Raw genomic sequence first — 22,284 nt, 5'->3', positions numbered from 1 at the left:
TTCAATACAATATTTGTGATAAAATTCTACTAGAACAAAAAACATTCCAACATGTTGTCTAGCAAAATTAGATTTTACTGAACTAGTATTTTGGTTCTATACTTTTATGAATGTAGATTTAAAAAATGTGGTTTTCCTTCTTGGTTAGCCATTTATAATAAATAGAAATTCTTGATTTAGAGTCTTAAAGAGATTTTAAGATTTTTTTGGATCTTGCTAATAATTCCTTTTTTGTATGAAATTTACTGTTCTCTTTGTTATACTTTTAAATTTCTTCTCTTTAGGTCTGGATGTGTGGAGGAGAAATGTTTGATGTTCCATGTTCTAGAGTTGGTCATATCTACAGGAAGTATGTCCCTTATAAAGTTCCATCGGGGACCAGCCTGGCAAGAGTGAGTAACTGGGGATCAGAAGAAGTTGGGCTTGATCTGGCTTTCTGTAGGCAGAGTGAGGAGCCTCACACGTGGTATAATTTAAGGCACAGTCTGGCAGAAACGCCTGACCAAAATTAAAACTCCACCACTTGCCATGCCATTTAGCAGTCTTTAGTATAGAGAGAGTATAGAGTTTCTGTGTTTCTCAAGAGTTTTATTTCCATTCCTTAAGGAAATATTAACTATTATGCTAATTCTTAATTGTTTCACATACATTCTGTTTAATTTTCACCACTACATTCTGAGATTGGTATTCTTATCTTTATTTTGTAGATGAGAAAACCTAGGCTTAGCAATGTAGTGTGCTCATGCTCACATGGATGATAAACAGCAGAGTAGGAGTTTAAGCCCAGGTCTTTGGAATGGACATCCAGTACTTTCCTCCCACATGGAGTGTAACAGCATACATAACAAGTCAGATGGAGAAAGGGGTAAACAGGAGACAGGGGTGGGAAGTTGTGGGGTGGATGGTGGGGCGGGTGGATGCCCAAACTCTACCTTCTTCTAGTTTATAACTAGGGCCAGCTCTGCCTAAAATTTTACCCCATCCTCAAAATTCCAAAATTGGCCAACTCAAGATTTTTTCAGATATTGTTTTGAATAAAACCTTTTACTTAGACGAAATGCAAGGATGCTTTTCTCTTCTGCTCTTTAGAATTTTTTCATACATGTATGGGAGAATATAGTCACAATATCTTCTCAAAACAATCCTGACAGTTTCTCTGTTTTCCATGTTACTTTCTTCATAGCTGGGTTAGTTTTATTCACCACAATATGTACCTGCTACTACTCAGTACAAATCCAGAAGAAGGATGTTTTAGCACATCCCTTTGCACAACGCTCCTGTAGGAATCTAATCCTAAATTATTCATTTTGGTTCTTCTACGAGTACGGCTGTAATATATAACTATTTGAGTTTTTTATATAAAGCTCAATTAACTCATATAATAAATTTTTTAAAAATATAAACTAGTTCATCAGGATTCATTGGAATATCAATCCCACAAAGACAGAGCTTTCTCTGTTTTATTTGCTATTCTACTCCCAGCATCTAGAATAAGGCCTGGTAGGCACTCAACAAATATTTGTTGAAAGAATTAATTAATCAAGAAAAACTAAGACAAGAAAATGCTGTGGGTTTAAGGTCTTACTAAAACTTAAACATTTTAATGGCATATAGTAAAATTTTCATTTATAGTGAGTCTTTTTGGGGGAAGGAAGATTTTTCCTTATTCTCTTTCTGATATTATTTGTCAACAGTGTCCACACCCAAAATCTCTTTTACAGCAGTTTGAGCTGATAGTAATGAAGTTACATTACATACACCTTGAAGGGAAATAGTAATATTATTCCTCCTTCCTCAAAAGATTAAGCAGACATCAATAACATACTCCATTAAGCAGCTGTAGAAATACACTATTTGAAGAAAAGAAACCAATCACAAAATCGTAAAGTGATTAAAGAGCTGCATCTTGGGTAATAAAATATGATTTAATTTAGTCTTAAGACTTAATACATATGAATCTGAAAACTCATTCAGGAAAACAACAAGAATTCACAAAAAGGTAAACAACTGAACAGTTTTCAGCCCATATCACAAATTGGCCATGTGGGTATCATAAATCACAGCAGTTTAAAATATCCAAAAGATAATGATGTTCTGTCACTTATCTCTTTCACTCACTCATATGGTCCCCAGCTTGTGCCCCAAACTGAATCACTCGTTTGCAAGTATGTGTTTGCTTTGTGTCAAAAGTAGACTGTTTAGCTGGGGTGAATGCTGTGCTGATCCAAAAGAGTTTATTTTCAAAAAATAAAACTCTTCATATATTTTCAAGAAAGAAATTAAGTACTTTTTCAAAGACTGTCAAATATAGGGAAACTAGGGCTGGCACATAAAATTTCTGGCAAAAAGTGAATATTCATTCAAATGAGAAAAGTCCATAATTCTGAATTTAAATCTTTTCCACTTAAATTTACTTGAGGGCTCATTTTTATTTTTTTTCTGAACTGCTAGAGCAATCAGAAGTCATAAATATTGAAGCTCAGCTGTCACTCTAAGGAACATTTTATGATCTTTTAAGTAAAAAAAGTATATTAAAATGAAAAACAATTCTGATATTTTGTGGGAGAATCTCAACTACCTTCTACACTCTACATTATTACTAAATCATCAAAAATGATGAGAGACTTGAACGATGCTTCAAATGCAGGGCCACGTCTACTCAATAGGGAGTTTATCTCTCCAGCCTCATTAGGAAACAGAGAGGAAGATGGAGACTTGACTCCAAAGGCTTGTTTTCTTATTTTACAAAGCTTGTTTAATTCTTCAAAAATGTGCACCTTTCATCTATGTACCTATGTAAATTGAGGATTCCAGCAGACTTCCAAAACACATACGCACACACACACACACACACACACACACACACAAATGTGTGAACAGCCTGCAGTTCTCTAAGCAGCATACCGGTGTGTGTCATAGAAATAAATTCAAATAATTATTCAGTACCTTCTATTTACCTAGCATTACAATCTGATTGGAAGAGACAAGATATCCACATATAAAACCATTAGATGACAATACAAGACAACAAATAATTGTTCAACTGTATCCTAAAAATATGTACAGATAGAGGGAAGAGGAAGAGAGCAGGTAGATAGCTGTGACCTTCTCCAGTCCTCTCAAGTTAAAAAAATTGAGGGCCGGCCCCGTGGCTTAGCGGTTAAGTGCTTGTGCTCTACTACTGGCGGCCCGGGTTCGGATCCCGGGCGCACACCGATGCACCGCTTCTCCGGCCATGCTGAGGCCGCATCCCACATACAGCAACTAGCAGGATGTGCAACTATGACTGTAACTATCTACTGGGGCTTTGGGGGGAAAAAAAAAGGAGGAGGATTAGCAGTAGATGTTAGCTCAGAGCCAGTCTTCCTCAGCAAAAAAAAAAAAAAAAAAATTGAAAGAAGACCTTCAAGGATTCCTCAGTTAAATTAACAAGGTTCATAGAATAGTGGTTCCCAAACTCAGGACCAGTGACCAGAGCCATTCCTGGCCAAGTCTTCACCCAGTTAGATCTGTGAACTGGGAAAAAGAAGAATTACAAAGCTAAATATGTTCAATTTTAAATATCTTTTTAATGCAACAATTATAGGCTTTTTTTCTTTTTTATGACAGGATACAAGGTAGGAGACTTTTGTTAATGCCCTTATTTGGCAAAAATAAAAATTAACAACCCTATGTTAGTTCCCACAAAATGCAAAAATCTGGGACACTGTGACTTACAGTTCAGCTTCATCTGGGAATCAGAGTATTCACTTGTCATCAATAAAACTAGATATTTCACTGAGTCGGCTCAGGGTCCAAATCAGCACACTGGGCACATTGTGGTGTCTTTTCACCAGGAACAGCCAGTCCCTGAGGGAAGTGATGCTCATCCCTAGAATTTTAGGGAAACTGGAAAGGCCCCAGGGCTGTAGTGACATTCCTCCCTTCTCTGGGATGGCACTGACTGTCTTTCATCACAGAAAAGTGATGGAAGGAGAATAGCAGCTCCTTAGTGAAAGGCCCACTGAGCCATTTGCTGAGTGACACTTTGCACAGCCAAAGGTGGCTGAGCAGCAGATGAGAGGAAGACTCTCCAAGAAAATTCTTCATTCTGACAGGTTGTGACACGAGCCAAGCTCTCTGCTGAAAGAGCAGCAAGTACTAGCACCTCACGGACTCCCCTGTGAATGCCAGTGCATTTGGGGACAGTCAAAGCCACCAGACCTGAGACAGGTGATTCTAACAGCAGGGACATGACAGAGGTGCAGAGCAGTCACCCCATGGCTAAACACACCAGCTGACTGAAGCACAACAGTAGTCCCCAAGGGAGCAACTTGGTCCCATGGGAGTTCCCCCAGGAGGACCCCAAGCCAATAAACGGCAGCCCTGCAGACTGTGGGTGGGGCAGTCCTGGAGGCTCACTCAGACTGCATAGAAGGAAAAGTTGGATCTGACCCTCACTCTAAGTCTGTAAGGGACCGCCAGAGAATGCAAATCAGAGGATTGTATCCTTCTGACATAATATCGCTAACTTTTCCTTTTCTAAAATTCATCTTGCATTTTATGGCAACCATTATCCAAATTTCAGGGTAGGATCTACAAAAACAAAGAAGTTAAATCCTCATAATAATCCGATTTCACAGGAGGGCCTATCATACTTGAAAATGTAACACGTTAAAAGGAATAGAGGTTAAATGTCAAGTGAGTAGAGCTGGGATTGTGAATCGAGGCCTGTCTGTCCAAGGCTTAACTCTCCTATCAACTGCCACTTATCGGAGGGCTTGGAATAAACAGGGGCAGTCATGGCAGGAGCTCCAACATGAGCAAAATACCAAGCAGGAAGGAGCGGGCACAGAGAGTGACAAAGGACTGTGTTTAGGACCCCTGGAGTTAAACCGGCAATGTGCACTGGAGACAGACTGGAAGACCCTGTGTGCAGACCAGTGTGTATACCTTTTTCTTACAGACTATAGGGAGGTACTCATGGTTTTTGAAAGAAAGTTCCAGAATAAAAATAGAAAGGGTAACATGGAAAGATCAACCAACAAGTAAATATTAAAGGGGAGAAAGACTAAAGAAAGTAATATTTGGAATGCAAGAAGCATTTGTAAAGAAAATCTCCTAAAAGATTTTTATTGATTTGTCACACTGTACAAGGAGAAGGAGGTCAAATGTGTCTATGAGGTTTTCATCATGGCATCTGAGAGAAAATAGTAACAGTACAAAAATAAGGACGGGAGGAAGGGGAAAAGGGAAGATGGTGGAACTGGTTTTAGATAAGGTGGGTTATAAGTGACAGCTTTACACGGGCTCAGAGAGAGCCAGATCTGGGAGACATGCACAGACTTCCCATCCAGAATTCTGAGAGCCTACAAAGACTTTTGCCAACTTTTCTTTACCAGTAAATTTTCATTTCGGAAAAAAATATTTATCATGCCGAACCCTGGAAGTATAAGTGATGAATAAGATAAACACAAATCTTAACTTCTCATAACTAATGGCCTGACTATGACAGTAAGGTAGCATCCACACCGTCCAGCAATCCAAATATAACAATGCCGAGACAAATTAACTCCAAACATCGTGGGGATGAGAAAAGGGTTAAATGAAAATAATCAGACTCACTATGGAATGAGATCTGTATCTAATATAGTTAACTTATTTATAAACTATTTTGCATAGACTATAATCTTATCATTATAGAAAAGAAGAGGAAGTATATCTCATAGATAACATATAGCATTATTTAATATGTAGAGTGATATATTTTCTATAAGAATAGGTGATATTTAATGATCCTATGGGCTAGACTGTGATCTACATAAAAATTACAAATATTTTTGGCTTTATATATTGACTTAGGGTTTCTTAGCGGAATGTAACAACCTTTGAAGATTTCCTGTGGTTATTATTACTCTTCATGGGCACGAAGGTTAAATCTGAGGTCTGGGGGAGAAGGGTTGTTTTGCCTCTGTCAGCTGCGAAATGACTTCTTAACATATTTTCCAAGGTGCCTTTCTTCCAGTGTCATATCCCTGGTGACATCCAGCCCTACTGAATCCATAGATCATCTCAGACTCTTGAAATTGGTGGGGGTGAGGGTGGTATAAAGGTGGAAACAAAGAAGAGGAGAAGGAGGAGGAGAAGGAGAGCTTCAATGTTGAAGCCAGGCCACCCAGACCACCCCAAGTCAATTAATGAGTGCTTCCTCATTGTTCACCATGGTGTCACCTCTCCCTGTCTGAAGTAGCTGAAAAGGAAGAACACAATATCTGCCGTACGCAGCTCTCCCTTATTTATGTCAGAAAAATATATCACTAGAGGAAAAGCATTAACAAGACCAAAATGACTAGTCTTATATCGGAAAATAAAATCACCAACAAGGTTATAAAGTATGGTGATGAATGGAAAGTCTGCACTCCCACAAATTGACCTTTCTCCCCTGATGATCGTAAACCAGTTTACTCCCGTAAAGCTGCCCAGCAAATAAGAGCTGCGGCATGGCAACCTTCACCATCAATGGCAGCCAGCACTTCTTTCCACTGCTCTTAAAACTATAGAGTTCAGATGCTTTATTCGAAACTATCATTGAGTTCAGGGACATGGTGGCCTATCATGGGCTTTCTTCCCAAAAAGCAGGAAATGATGAATTCTTCCAAAAAGACTCAGTCTGCATAAATGGCTAGGACTTCTGTGCAGAAGCATTTCCTCTGAAAACAATAACTATTTCTAATTCTTCCTTACAATATAACAAAAAGGCCAATAAGACTGTCCAATACTTGTGTCAAGAACTTAGGATGATTCACATATTGCAATCATGTGTTTGCTTCTCTCCCCTCTTGGCAACATTTTAAAATATAATGTCTCCCATTTAGATGAAATTTTTTTTTTAAAAAATTCAAGCATCTTCCATAAATAATATTTTATTATTCTCCATGAAAGCCTCCCTAAAAATCAATCATAAGTTTATTATGTGATAATAATGATTCAATAAATCATTGAGATATGATGAGTCCATTGCATGTTAGGAAGATAAGTGTCATCTCTAGCCTCAAAGAAGACTCAAGCTGGAGAAATTCTTCAATTAATATTTATCAAGTGCCTACTATGTGCCAGGAAGAAATGCATAGAGCATACCACTTATCCTAAGCCAACAGCATTGGGATTTTCCTATTAGATCAAGCCATCTCTTTGGAATGGAATGTCACCTCACCCAAGGACATTCCCCCCACACTGGAGATAAGTTTCTGGTACACAACACTAATAGAGCACTTATACTCACCTTTTAATGATGTCCCTTTTTTGAATACTGGGCATTTTATGCTTGTTTTGCATATGACAAAAATAAGACAAAGCAAAACTGTTCTGTCTGCCAAGGGACTAGAGAAAGGAGATGGGAAACACGAAACACACATTTATTCCCCACTGCAGGACTCTCACTTGCTCCCTTAATTCCTAACCCAGTGGTATCAGAATTTTTTTTAAGTATCTGTATATTCTTTATCTGTTTGTTTAATAAATCACAGCAGAATCACACATTGTCTTTAAAATTTTTAAACAATATGGAAGTAAAGCATAGAATTTTTCTACTAAAAAAGGAAGTGAAGTAGCAAATCTGGCCGGTACAGTCTCCTGCCATTTACAAGTATCATGAAAAAATTATGTGAGGTAAAGACAACAATGTTATCTTAAAACTCAGCAATTTCCACAAAACTTCTCAAAACTAAATTTTGGTTTGGTTTTCTTCCTATGTATTTGCTCTACTTATTTTTTTCCCCAAAAACTCCCACAGATGCTATCTTCTTCCCAACGTTAAAGTGTTTTGCTCAGTTTAATTTTTTCAAATATTCCTCAGTGCCTTCCCAAGTTTCAACTCAGCCATGACTTGTGACTCAATTAGCTAATGCTTTCTAGTGTGCAAAATAGAGCTTGTAATTGAGACAGGCAATACCCAAGCTATGGGAAAAATATTCAACATTTCTCAGGCTATGTAGTGAGGACCAACATTTCACATTAGTTTTTTGTTAAGCCTATTGGAAAATTTTATAGAGTAAATGTAATATTTAATGGGGATCCTAGGTATTTACATGATAGTTAGCTGCCACGATCAATCATTGCTTTTACTTTGCCATTCTTAATGAAATTAAAATGTGAATTATTTTCTCTTTCCTATGGTACCTTTTCCAGTCTGCTTTTGGTTACTCTTTCCCCTACCTAGAGAACCTTGGCACTTTATGCTGTTATTTAGCATTTACATAGCTTTTTTTTTCCAAAGGACTTGAGAAACAAACTACATAGTGAGCCCAATTTGTGGGCTAGGGGGAATTATAATCGTGTTTTTATCGTTATCCCCATTGGAACTGAACATTTTCCTGCATTCATGACTCCACTGGAGACTCGGAAAGGAGAAAGTTTGCTTAGACAAAATAAGTCCCTGCTGCTACAAGAGTAAGCTGCTGAAACTTAAGCAAATTAAGATATTTTAGCATGCCATAATCTCAATAATCAAAATACAACTCTTGCAAGAGGGAGCAGGGCTGGCTGCTTTGTAACTCAGCCCTTCAGGACCCCAATTGTATGATGAAGCCACAGGAGCACCTGGATAGGAGGGACTCATTTTGTGGAATTATCTTCTTACCATGAGATGTGTAAATGCACAGTGACACTGTGCTTGTTGTTGTTACTGCTAATGGAGTTGATTCTGACTTGTGTGACTCTGTGTACAGCAGAACGGAACCCTTCCTGGTCTTTTTCACCATCTTCTCACCTTCCAGCACTATATCAGACAATGCTCCACTGCTATTCATAGGTGTTTTCATGGTCAGTTTTTTAGGAAGTGGGTGGCCAGGTCCTTCTTCCTAGTCTGTGTTAGTCTGGAAGCTCCGCTGAAATCTGTCCACCATAGGTGACCCTGCTGGTGTTTGAAATACCAGTGGCATAGCTTTCAGCATCACAGCAACACACAGCTGCCACAATATGACAACCCACAGAAGGGTGGTGTGGTTCCCTGACCCAGAAATGAACTGGAGCCATGGCAGTGAGAGCGCTGAGTCTTAACCACTAGACCACCAGGGCTTGAGGCCTCTGCTATGTCATTTCCATTCTAATCACCCTTGCTTCTAATAGCTTATTAGTTCATGGCAACAATTCCGTTTCCAACTGCAATTCCAGCCCAAGTGTATCTCCTTTTTAGCGTCATTTGAGGTGGAGAAAATAGTTTCACTTGATACTCTGTAAACTGAGAAATGGTCAAAAACCAATTGGCAGCTTTGTAATGACTGGATGTTTTTGGTGTTCTAATTCTGAAAACAGTTTATAAAAAATAAAATTTCACAGATTACCTAAACTTTGAACAGATTCAATTTTCAAACTAAGGATCCTTCATGGGCTATTAAAAACATAGGGATTTTTTTTCTGCCTGTTTTGAAAGGATAGAAAATAACACAAGATCTACTAATAACAAATGTAATAAATGTTGTGGCGCCATTTAGTTTAACCAGTTTGTTTGAATGCTTGGTGTGGGTGTTCTTGTGAGAGAACAAAACACTTGATACTCTCTTTGGCTAATGGTTAGAAAATACTGGTTGAGGTTTTTAAAAAATAGAAAATGTACTAATAATAATCTACAAATAAAATTATACTGCCTTTTATACTCAAGTTTTAGTAGCATGAGACACCATTGGCTTGATTGCCATAAATGAACGCCATTCAGGTTATCCCCCAGGTATCTCTAGATGTCCCCAAAGGCTTCCTCCCGCATGCTCACGTACTCGTTTTTCAGATGTAGCACCCACTCTGCAGCACCCCTGATTTGCTTCTTCTGCTCATGGTCCCATTTGCCTCAGTCTCTTGCCTGTGAAGCCATTGGAGAAGCTACACCACCACGACAATTCACAATAAGAGCATCAGCTTCTAGCTCACGGTGCTGTCTCTGAGGAAACCAACACTTCAGTCCTCAAAGTGCCAGAACTTCTCTGGGTCCTGGATAGACTCAGACATGATGGCCATATCCTAGCTGTGAGCTGTATGGCCTCACTTGAGCACAAAAGACCTCTGTTTCTGTTGGGCTTCCTTCAACACTTCCAACAACTACTGGTTATCTCCATTTTCTCAAAATTTCATGAAACCAATCATGAAAAATAATTCCACTATATTCTAATCCTCAATCTCGGCCAAATACAGTCTTAAGGAATGAAAAAAAAAAACAAATGAAACAAGACACAAAACAGAAACTATACTTCCACTTTTGTCCTATCATCTTATCTTTTGCTTCTGAGACCAGGTCATAAAAAGCATTGCAGCTTCCACCTTGATCTCTCAGATGGCTTAGTTTGAGGGAAGCCAGCCACCACGTCTCGACGACACTCAAGCAGCCCTGTAGAGAGGCCCATATGGAGGAAAACTGAGTCCTCCTACCAACAGCAAGCACCAATTTGCCAGACATGTGAATAAGGCACCTTGGAAGAAGATCTTCCAGCCCCATTCAAGATGACTGCTTCCTCAGCCAAAATCTGACTGAAACTCATGAGAAATCCAGGCCAGATTGCCCAGCCAAACCAATCCCAAGTTCCTGACCCACAGAAACTGTGAAAGATAAAAAAATGTTTATCATTGTTTTAAGCCACTCCGTTTTGGGGTAATTTGTTATGTTATGTATCAATAGATAACTAATACAGCTGTTCCTGTTTAACAGTTCTTCATTAGCAACATTCAGCCTAACTTTATCTTAAGGGATATGATTACTTCAGGTGGCCCATTTGAAGCTTAAAAATTAGGCAAGCTTGTACATCAAAGGATACTATCAAAAGGTATCAATAGAGTGAAAAAGCAACTCACAGAATGGGAGAAAATATTTGAAAATCTTGTATCTTATAAAGAGTTAATATACAGAGTATTAAAGATGGACTGGGAGAAAATGTTTACAAATCACATTTCTGACAAAGGACTTGTATCCAGAATGTATAAAGAATTCTCAGGGCCGGCCCCGTGGCTTAGCGGTTAAGTGCGTGTGCTCTGCTGCTGGCGGTCCGGGTTCGGATCCCTGGCACACAATGACGCACCGCTTCTCTGGCTATGCTGAGGCCGTGTCCCACATACAGCAACTAGAAGGATGTACAGCTATGACATACAACTATCTGCTGGGGCTTTGGGGGAAAAATAAATAAAATTTAAAAAAATTAAAAAAAAAAAAGAATTCTCAAAGTTCAATAATAAGAAAACAGCCCAATATTTTAAATGGGCAAATGATTTAAATAGATACTTCTCCACAGAAGATATACAGATGGTAAATAAGTGCCTGAAAAGATGCTTAACATCATTAGTTATTAGGGAAATGTAAATTAAAACCATAATGAGATATCACCACACACTTTTATAATGGTAAACATTAAAAAGACTGAGCATACTGAGTGTTGGAGAGGTTGTACTGTCACTGGAATGCTCATGCACTGCTAATGGAGTGTAAAATGGTGCGGCCACTTAGGAAAACAGTTTAGTAGCTTCATTAAAAGTTAGACTACCTAGCATATGACCTAGCCATTCCACTTCAAGATATTTATCCAAAAGAAATAGAAGTGAATTTCCATACAAAGATTTATACAAGATTGTTCATAGCAGTTCTATTTGTAATAGCCCAAAACTAGAAACAACCCAAATGTCCATCAACAGGTAAATAGATAGGCAAATTGTGGTTTATCCACATGATGGAATATAATAAAAAGGAATACATGCAACTACATGGATGAACCTCCAAATAATTATGCCAGCAAAAGAAGCCAGACAAAAAGAGCATGTACTTTATGATTCTATTTATATAAAGTTCTAGAAAATGCAAACTAAATTATAGTGACAAAAAGTAGATCAGTGTACAACACCAAGAGTGAACCATAATGTAATCTATGAACTGTGGGTGATAATGACGTCTCAATGTAGGTTCATCAACTGTAACAAATGTACCACTCCAGTGGAGGATGTTGATAAGAGGGGTGGCCATGCATGTGTGGGGGGAGGGAGTACATGGGAAATCTCTGCACTTCTCCCTCAAGTTTCCTGTAAACCTAAAACTGCTCCAAAAAAATAAAATCTTAATAAAAACTTATTGGCTCGTCTCTTTTTTTTTTTTTGGTGAGGAAGATTGGCCCTGAGCTAACCTCTGTTGCCAATCTTTCCTCTTTTTGCTGAGGAAGATTGGCTCTGAGCTAACATCTGTGCCCATCCTTCTCTATTTTTTTGTATGTGGGATGCCGCCTCAGCATGGCTTGACGAGCAGTGCGTAGATCCACACCCGGGATCCAAACCTGCGAACCCCAGGCCGCTGAAGCGGAGGACGCGAACTTAACCACTAGGCCGCCAGGCCGGCCCCTTCATAAAAATTTTGAAAAAAATACATCAGCGTTTGCCTGGATATGATAGAGGTGCCGAAGAAACGAGACAAGGAGAGGGATTTCAAAGGGGCCTATGGAATTGTTTGGAGGTGATGGACAAGTTCATTATCTTAATTGTGGTGATAGTTTCACTAATATATACATATGTCAAATGTACCAAATTGTACACTTTAAATATGAGCAGTTTATTGTATATCAATTATTCCTCAATAAAGCTGTTTTTCAAATTAGGTTTACACGCGTTTTTTTAATAAGATATGTAGTTAAATAATTTAGGGAGTTGTTTTTTGTTTGTTTGCCCTGCATCTAAAAGCTACATTAAACGCTATCAGAAACACCACCATAAATATCCAAAATATGAGGCCAAAATTATAATATAGATATATTTAAATTATATCAAAACAGTCAAGAGCAGGTCACCACGTGCAAAGGGCTCCCACAGCCTTGGGGAAGAAGAGAGAGGAACTCGCCTGTCAGAGAAGTTCTCTTTTTAGGCTTGGATTAGCCATCCTCTCCTTGTGCTGAAGGCTTCCCACCGACTTCAAAGAAGTCTTCAGATCGGAGAAAAATAGCGCTCAGCTGAATAATTGTAGTGAGGTTGAGGCTTTCTTAAAGAGATTCTCTTTTGAGCTGTATCCATGATGACATTATCACATTATCAATGATAAAGGGGCTTTGGGGTGGGACTATGGAGCTACTAAAGGACTCTTAAGCTTCAAAGAGGAGAAAAGAAATGCATTTAAATCAAAGCAGAATTTTTAAATTCGTGGAATGGTGATGCAATCCTTGCTGGAGGAGTGACTATGACAAATATGACACTGTTTCTGAGTGAGATTGGCTTTGCTAGTTATCAGCAGTTTTTGGGCAGTAAACCACCAAAAAAACAAAAATGACAGCTGAAGACAGAGAAATCTATGACTAAACCCACCATAATACAATAGCTTAATACTGACACAAACACAGCACGTGGGCTGGGATCATGCCAGGACACGTGTAATGATTGCACTCTGCACAAAGAAATAGAAACACGCCACTGAGGTGAGTTGGTGTAGATATTACACATGCATGGGACAGCCTCGTGGCCAGAGAAATAATTGACTCCCAAATAATATGCTGAGAAACTGAACAGGGATTGTATTTTTTGGATAATCAAACAGTAGGATCTAAAATGTTGCTGGCAAAAAAATAATTACTGGATAGATTTATGCAGTTTCATGAACCAGCAGGTATAATGGAACTATCTATTTTCCTGTGCTGCACAATAAAGATGATCAGTCAGAGCTGGAAAGCTGTTCTTATGAACCGAGATAGAAATGTGATTTAATGTTCCTGGTAAAATATCAATTCAAAGACCTAATGAGTATTAGAATTAAGGAAAGATTTAGTGTTGGATAGTGCAAAGAAAACAAGACTTGAATTCTAAAGACCTCTAATATAAGGTGGACTGTGTTAAGTGTGTTAATAAATATTTGGGCAACACAGAGAAAGGAGAGATTAACACCAATTTGGGTTGAATAGGGGAACATCTTGTGATATACAAGGAACCACAGAAGGGTGACATAAAAATAGAGGATGCTATAATGTTTCATACATAGAAGGTACTCAGAATAACAGTTTTTATTTCATTTATCATTCAAGAAGTATAAAGATCTGCAGGTTTTAAAAATAGAGAAATCCTCAGGGCCAGCCCAGTGGCATAGCGGTTGGTTTCACGCACTCTGCTCCAGTGGCCCGGCATTCGCGGGTTCAGATCCCAGGCACAGATGTTGCTAAGACCGATGTCGAAGAGCGTACTGCCTATGTTTTCTTCTAGAAGTTTCACAGTTTCAGGTCTTACATTCAAGTCTTTAATCCATTTGGAGTTAATTTTTGTGTATGGTGTAAGGTAAGGGTCTACTTTCATTTTTTTGCATGTGGCTATCCAGTTTTCCCAACACCATTTGTTGAAGAGACTTTCTTTTCTCCATTGTATGTTCTTGGCTCCTTTGTCAAAGATTAGCTGTCCATAGATGTGTGGGTTTATTTCTGGGCTTTCGATTCTATTCCATTGATCTGTGTGTCTGTTTTTGTGCCGGTACCATGCTGTTTTGGTTACTATAGCTTTGTAGTATATTTTGAAATCAGGGAGTGTGATACTTCCAGCTTTGTTCTTTTTTCTCAGGATTCCTTTAGCTATTCGGGGTCTTTTGTTGTTCTGTATAAATTTTAGGATTCTTTGTTCTCTTTCTGTGAAAAATGTTGTTGGAACTTTGATAGGGATTGCACTGAATCTATAGATGGCTTTAGGAAGTATGGACATCTTAACTATGTTAATTCTTCCAATCCAAGAGCACGGAATATCTTTCCATTTCTTTGTGTCTTCTTCAATTTCTTTCAGCAATGTTTTATAGTTTTTGGTGTACAGATCTTTCACCTCTTTGGTTAAGTTTATTCCTAGGTATTTTATTCTTTTTGTTGCAATTGTAAATGGGATGGTATTCTTAATTTCTCTTTCTGCTACTTCGTTGTTAGTGTACAGAAATGCAACTGATTTTTGTATGTTGATTTTGTATCCTGCAAATTTACCATATTCATTTATTACTTCTAAAAGTTTTCTGGTGGATTCTTTAGGGTTTTCTATATATAAAATCATGTCATCTGCAAATAGTGACAGTTTCACTTCTTCCTTTCCAATTTGGATCCCTTTTATTTCTTTCTCTTGCCCGATTGCTCTGGCTAGGACTTCCAGTACTATGTTAAATAGTAGTGGTGACAGTGGGCATCCTTGTCTGGTTCCTGTTCTTAGAGGGATAGCTTTCAGTTTTTCCCCATTGAGGATGATATTAGCTGTGGGTTTCTCATATATGGTCTTTATTATGTTGAGGTACTTTCCTTCTATACCCATTTTATTCAGAGTTTTTATCATAAATGGATGCTGGATCTTGTCAAATGCTTTCTCTGCATCTATTGAGATGATCATGTGATTTTTATTCTTCATTTTATTAATGTGGTGTATTACGTTGATTGATTTGCAAATGTTAAACCATCCCTGCATACCTGGAATAAATCCCACTTGATCATGGTGTATAATCTTTTTAACATATTGTTGTATGCAATTTGCTAGTATTTTGTTGAGGATTTTTGCATCGATGTTCATCAGTGATATTGGCCTGTAATTTTCTTTTTTTGTGTTGTCCTTGTCTGGTTTTGGTATCAGGGTAATGTCAGCTTCATAGAATGAGTTAGGGAGCTTCCCCCCCTCCTCAATTTTTTGGAAGAGTTTGAGGATAGGTATTAAGTCTTCTTTGAATGTTTGGTAGAATTCACCAGGGAAGCCATCTGGTCCTGGACTTTTATTTTTGGGGAGGTTTTTGATTACTGTTTCGATCTCCTTACTGGTGATTCATCTATTCAAATTCTCTACTTCTCCTTGATCCAGTTTTGGAAGGTTGTATGATTCTAAGAATTTATCCATTTCTTCCAGATTGTCGAATTGGTTGCCACATAGCTTTTCATAGTATTCTCTTATAATCTTTTGTATTTCTGAGGTGTCTGTTGTAACCTCTCCTCTTTCATTTCTGATTTTACTTATTTGTGCCTTCTCTCTTTTTTTCTTGGTCAGTCTAGCTAAAGGTTTGTCAATTTTGTTGATCTTTTCAAAGAACCAGCTCTTGGTTTTATTAATTTTTTCTATTGTTTTTTTGGTCTCTATTTCATTTATTTCTGCTCTGATTTTCATTATTTCCCTTCTTCTACTGATTTTGGGCTTTGTTTGTTCTTCTTTTTCCAGTTCCTTCAGGTGCATTGTTAGATTGTTTATTTGAGATTTTTCTTGTTTGTTGAGATAGGCCTGTATCGCTATAAACTTCCCTCTTAGAACTGCTTTTGCTGTATCCCATAAATTCTGGCATGTCGTATTTTCATTTTCATTTGTCTCCAGGTATTTTTTGATTTCTTCTTTGATTTCTTCATTAACCCAGTCGTTGTTCAGTAGCATTTTGTTTAATCTCCACGTATTTGTGGCTTTTCTGATTTTCTTCCTATAGTTGATTTCTAGTTTCACACCGTTGTGGTCAGAAAAGATGCTTGGTATTATTTCAATCTTCTTAAATTGATGGAGACTTGTTTTGTGGCCTAATATGTGATCAATCCTGGAGAATGTTCCATGTGCCTTTGAAAAGAACGTGTATTCTTTGGTTTTTGGATGGAATGCTCTGTATATATCTACTAGGTCCATCTGTTCTAGTGTGTCGTTTAAGGCCAATGTTTCCTTATTGATCTTCTGTTTGGATGATCTATCCGTTGGTGTCAGTGGAGTGTTAAAGTCCCCTACTATTATTGTGTTACTGTCTGTTTCTGTTTTTATGTCTGTTAATAATTGCTTTATATATTTAGGTGCACCTACATTGGGTGCGTAGATATTTACAAGTGTTATATCCTCTTGTTGGATTGTTCCCTTGATCATTATGTAATGCCCTTCTTTGTCTCTTTTTACAGTTTTTGTTTTAAAGTCTATTTTGTCTGATATGAGTACTGCTACCCCAGCTTTCTTTTCATTGCCATTTGCGTGGAGTATCTTTTTCCATCCCTTCACTTTCAGTTTGTGAGTGTCTTTAGGTCTGAAGTGTGTCTCTTGTATGCAGCATATATATGGGTCTTGTTTTTTTAACCAGTCAGCCACCCTATGCCTTTTAATTGGAGCATTTAGTCCATTGACATTTAAAGTAGCTATTGATAAGTATGTACTTACTGCCATTTTTTAACTTTTTTTTCTCAGTGTTTTAGTAGTCCTTCTCTGTTCCTTTCTTCTTCTATACAGAATTGATGCTCACTTTAGTTTGACCTCTGTCTGAAAGCTGTACTTTAACTCCCCTCCTCCCTCCTTTTATGTTTTTGATATCATATCTAACCTCTTTTTTGTGCATTTGTATCCATTACATTCTAATCATGGAAATAGATAATTTTTCCTATTTGTGGTCTTCTCTTTTCCCCTTAAATCAGTCCCTTTAACATTTCTTGTAGCACTGGTTTCTTGGTGACAAACTCCTTTAATTTTTGCTTATCTGGGAAAATTTTGATCTCTCCTTCCATTTTGAATGATAACCTTGCTGGGTAGAGTATTCTTGGCTGTAAGTTTTTTCCTTTTAGCACTTTAAATATATCGTGCCATTCTCTTCTAGCCTGTAAGGTTTCTGCTGAGAAGTCAGCTGATAGCCTTATGGGGTTTCCTTTGTATGTAACTTGACATTCTCTTGCGGCTTTTAGGATTCTCTCTTTATCTTGAATTCTGGACATTTTGATTATGATGTGTCTTGGTGTGGCCTCTTTGGGTTTATCTTGTTTGGGGCTCTCTGTGCTTCCTGTACCTGGATGTCTGTTTCCTTCCTTAGGTTAGGGAAGTTTTCATCCATTATTTCTTGAAATAGATTCTCTGCCCCCTTGTCTCGCTCTTCTCCTTCCAGGACACCTATAACACGGATGTTAGTGTGCTTGATGTTGTCCCAGAGGTCCCTTCGACTGTCCTCACTCTTTTTAATTCTTTTCTCTTTTACCTGTTCACCTTGGGTAATTTCTTCTAGTCTTTCGTCCAGCTCACAGATCCGTTCTTCTGTATCCTCTACTCTGCTTTTGAGTCCCTCTAATGAATTTTTCATTTCCAGTATTGTATTCGTCATTTCTGATTGGTTCTTTTTTATATCTTCCATTTCTTTGTTGACATTCTCACTGAGTTCATCTATTCTTCTCCCCAGATCAGTGAGCATCCTTAACACTCTTAGTTTGAACTCTCTGTCAGGTAGGTTGCTCATTTCTGTTTCACTTAGTTCCTTTTCTGGGGTTTTGTCCTGTTCCCTTACTTGGAATGTATTCTTTTGCCTCCTCATTTTGCCTCTTTCCCTGTGCTTGTGTCTACATATTAGGTAGGTCAGCTATGTCTCCTGCTCTTGGATAGGTGACCTTATGTAAGTGATGCCTTAGGAGGCTTCCAGTGTGCTTCCCTCAGTTCTCAATGTTCCAGGGGTGACCCCTATGTGGGCTATGTGTGTCCTTCTGTTGTGGCCTGTTTGCTCTCCCTGTAGGCGCCCAGGGAGGCTGTTATGCTCCTGGCCAGCTGTTGTAATGCTCAGCTGCTTGTAGTTGTTGTGAGCCCTTCAGTCTCTTTATCAGGTGTGGGGAGCCCTAGCACAGTTGGCTGCAAGTTCTAATACCACATTTGTGTTTCAGTATTTCTTTTAAGTGAGTAGGCCCCCAGCGTGGCAGGTTTTTAGGCTCAGGGCCTTATAATAGCTGTAAGCCTCTAGCCTTTAGGTCTCTTGTCAGCTCTCTGAGGATTGCAGCTGGGTGGGGCTGGCCTCAGGCACAGGAGCACCCAATTGTTTCAGGCTTTGGAAGGTGGGGCAAACCCCCTATGTGGGTCTTTGAGAAGCACAAGTCTTCTGCAGCTGACAAGCCCTGCTGCCCACAGGTCCACACACACAGTCAACACAGTCCTGCCCCGTGTGAGCGCCCCAACCTCCCCAAGCGGACCCGGTCTCTCCACGGCACGAGCCCCACACACTCCACCACAGCCCCACACTCTCCACCCGCTCCTTGTGCACACCCTGCCCCACTCAAGTCGGCTCCGTTGCCAGGCTGCAGAGAATCCAGTCACCAATCTATGCAGGCCCACAAGTTGCCTGAGGGCTTGTTGTTGGGTGGGGCCACTCTCTAGGGTGGGCTGCCTGCCCTGGCTGATCTGGATTAAATCGGTGCTCTAGCGGGTGGGGCAGACCCTGGGCTAGCAGGCCTCAGGGAGAACTCCAATGGCGTTTGTGTCAGCAGGCCCACACCAGACCACAACAATGGCTGCCACCAATGTCCCAGTCCCTGGAGAGGTCTCACCCCTCACCAAGATGCACTCAGGGCCTATTAGGTGAGTCTTTTGTCACGAAAGCACTGTGCACCTTTCTTTCTGGTGATTTTAGGGTGCTTTCTGAAACGGGTGAGTTTGCACGCAGGCCCTTTAAGAGCCAGTTTTAGTTTCTTTGCGAACTGGGTTTTCTGGGGGTACTCCCCAATGTTTTAGTAGCAGGCACAGTCAGATATTATGCCGCTGGTCTCGATTGTGCTGGGTCCACAAAATGCCCACATCGGGGGCGCTCCCCGACTCAGGGCCCCGCGCCTCCAGGGAGGCTGCATACCCGTGAGCTGCTCCCGGCGGCCGTGAAGCTGGCGTTTTTCTCTCCAGAAGGGAGTCTCTGCCTCTTCCACCTCAGTTAGGATTGTCCATTGTTGCAGGAGTTCCTCCTATCCAGTTTTCACTTCTGTCCCAGGGGTAATCTTTCCACGAGTAGTTGTAAATTGGCTGTGGCCACGGGAGGAGGTGAGTTCCGAGTCTGCTTATGCCGCCATCTTGACTCACCCCCCCTTGAGGGTCATATTCTAATGCAAGAAAGCTAGGGCCATAGTTCATTTTAAAAATTCATTCAAGAAATGTTGCCAGTTGGGTCCTCCAGGAAGCAGATTCTGGCAGCATGTTTTTTTGGAAGTGTCCTTGGAATCAACCCCTGTGGAAGGGAGGCGAAGGAAGCAGGATTGAGCAGAGAGAGAACTGGGCAGCATGCATGCCTGAAGGACAGCTGACCACACAGGGAGCATGGTGTTGGGCATGAAGGGTCATGCTCTTAATCAATCATTGGACGTGGGCCACTCTGGGAAGGGCATAACTTGAGCAAGGATGTCAAGGCAATCCCGGAGGGAAGGACAGCTGAGGGAGATCCACTTACAGCCTTTCTAGCAGCTAGAGCAGCAAGTCCTTCCTCGAAGGGGGATCTGGGCTGCACATTTCTTTGTCTATCACAGAATTTGTTTGCCAGGCACTGAGACAGTTATATTTGTACCGTCTTAAAACATCTGTATTTCTGTGTAATCTGCAATTCTGTACAAGTAGTGCTTCTGCATTTATTGATCTATTCAATGGATTCTAAGCCGCTGGAGGGCGGGTACTGTGTTTTAATTCATCTTCCCCTCCCAAGTACCTAAAATAGTGCTCAGTGCACAGTAGCTGCTCCATAAATGTTACTGCATGAATGAACAAGTGAATGGATGAATGGTGAAGGACATAAAGATTCAGAGAAAGGACTGGTGGATCATGGGAGAGAATGATACAGATTTGCTTACCTCATATGAGAACTACTGGATGGCAATTGGGGAGAGAGGAAGATAAATACTCATAAGCCTTGATGCCTGAGAACAAGAGCTTAAAATAGGTTCAGTTGATGGATTTAAAACTAAGCTTGGAGAAGAATTTGAACTCAGTGTTCAGAGATTTTCCATATGATAACCATGTGGTTAAGAATAAAGAAGTGCCTTAAAATAGTCAATAAAAATTTTGGGATAAAATACATTACTAACCATAGTTTCATCCCTTCAGAAATTGGGACATTGTAGAAAACAAACAGAAATATTTGCTCTGATGCTTTTAGATTTATTTTACAGGTTGTTTATACAGCCATGACTAGAGCAGTTCTCATAAGCAAAGTTTTCGTATAGGAGAATAAAATTAAAGAGGACTTTTAGGGACCTATTGTGCAATGTCTCAAACAGTGGGCAACACTTATGCAACAAAAAGTTGGGTGGAGTGTAATTCAAGAGCCACTGTTTAATTTCTTTTAGGAGAATTATCTTTGTCTAGCAAAACACCTGGAAAGGACGTTTTGATTCTGGAAAGGTAGGCCTCAGAGTTTGGCCAAGAGAAGCAGGGACAATGAGAAAGCTGAATTGCTCTGCATGAAAAGGGAGAAGAAATTATGCTATTCCGGTATAGCCCTACAGAGGAGACATGAGGGGAATTTTGAGGACAACACCATAGCAGGAGGCAAAAAGACAGAGGAAGGAAATTTTGACCAAGGCAAAATTCCCTATAGCAGCCAAAGGATTTGAAAGAACCCAAGTGTTCAAATATTCCATCTTACACCATCAGCTATGCTCTTGTATTCTAGTCTCTGTCACTGCCCTAAAATCTTCAGTCAAAGTCTATGATCTACCTGAGAGGTGTTTGAGAGGTGAGGAAAAGCACTTCTGCATCCCACTCACCTCTCTGCAGGACCAAGAGTAGTGAGCAAGCCCGGGGCAAGACGCCAGTAGGACGGAAAGATTCCTGAACAGGAAATTGAAGTGAAGGATGAATGTGCAAACACAAACCCTGGAAATATGCACAAATCTTGAGGAAGACAAGAATATGCAACTTGAGGTGGAAGCAATTTTATTTAAATCTCAAAAAAGCAGGAATCCCAGCTAATACTTGGCTCTGCTTATATAAGACAACCTTCATAGATCTAACTTCTGATAGTTGGGGAGTAAACAAGTGCATGTACGGCTCTCCCAGTGTCCATCCTTTATTCCTTCTTTCCTCTCAATAACTATTTTTTAGACATCGTAGCACCTTCACCAATGTTCTTTCAATCTTAGGGAGAGATGGACCAACTCAGATTGATTTATTTTTCTCTTTGTTATCCTCTCTGTCAAGAGATGCTATTGAGATGGTCTCAGTTTCATAATTCTGTATTTGTCTACACAGCCATGAATGTTTTAGTGAGAAATATTGCTTTGCTCCTATCCCATTACCTCCATGTATTGGAATGTGTATATGTGTTTCTGTATAAATACCCCAATGAGCTCAAAGGTATATATGATTATTCTATTTTCTGGAGTGGGTGGATTTATTCTACAATCTAAAAAAGACCAATGAAACTCTTCTTGCAACTCCTTGTAATATTTCTCACCTTTGGTTCCAGTGTTTTCCCCAAAACTAAGTATGATTCATGATTACAGTGGCAAATTAACAATGTGTATTGTTAGTTCCAAAATAATGACTTCAGAATGATATTATTTGGCCAGTCATCTGGACTCTTTCGGAGTAAGAAATACCCCTTGACTATAATAATTGACACTTTAGAAAGTTTCC

The 22,284-nt window shown here is 39.5% G+C and overlaps 1 protein-coding gene across 1 annotated transcript in view; it reads left to right on the top strand.

The window, feature by feature from the left end:
• Nucleotides 1-22,284, top strand: part of GALNTL6 (polypeptide N-acetylgalactosaminyltransferase like 6) — a 438,269-nt gene that overhangs the window by 341,212 nt on the left and 74,773 nt on the right. Inside the window, exon 5 of the mRNA XM_087437426.1 lies at nt 285-392. Coding sequence (XP_087293552.1) covers nt 285-392 — 108 coding nt within the window. The remainder of the gene's footprint in view (nt 1-284; nt 393-22,284) is intronic.

This window comes from Ceratotherium simum, chromosome 12 (assembly GCF_057802395.1).
Source record: "Ceratotherium simum simum isolate JZ-2026a chromosome 12, ASM5780239v1, whole genome shotgun sequence".
Taxonomy (NCBI): domain Eukaryota; kingdom Metazoa; phylum Chordata; class Mammalia; order Perissodactyla; family Rhinocerotidae; genus Ceratotherium; species Ceratotherium simum.
This window is presented reverse-complemented; position numbering and strand designations above follow the sequence as displayed.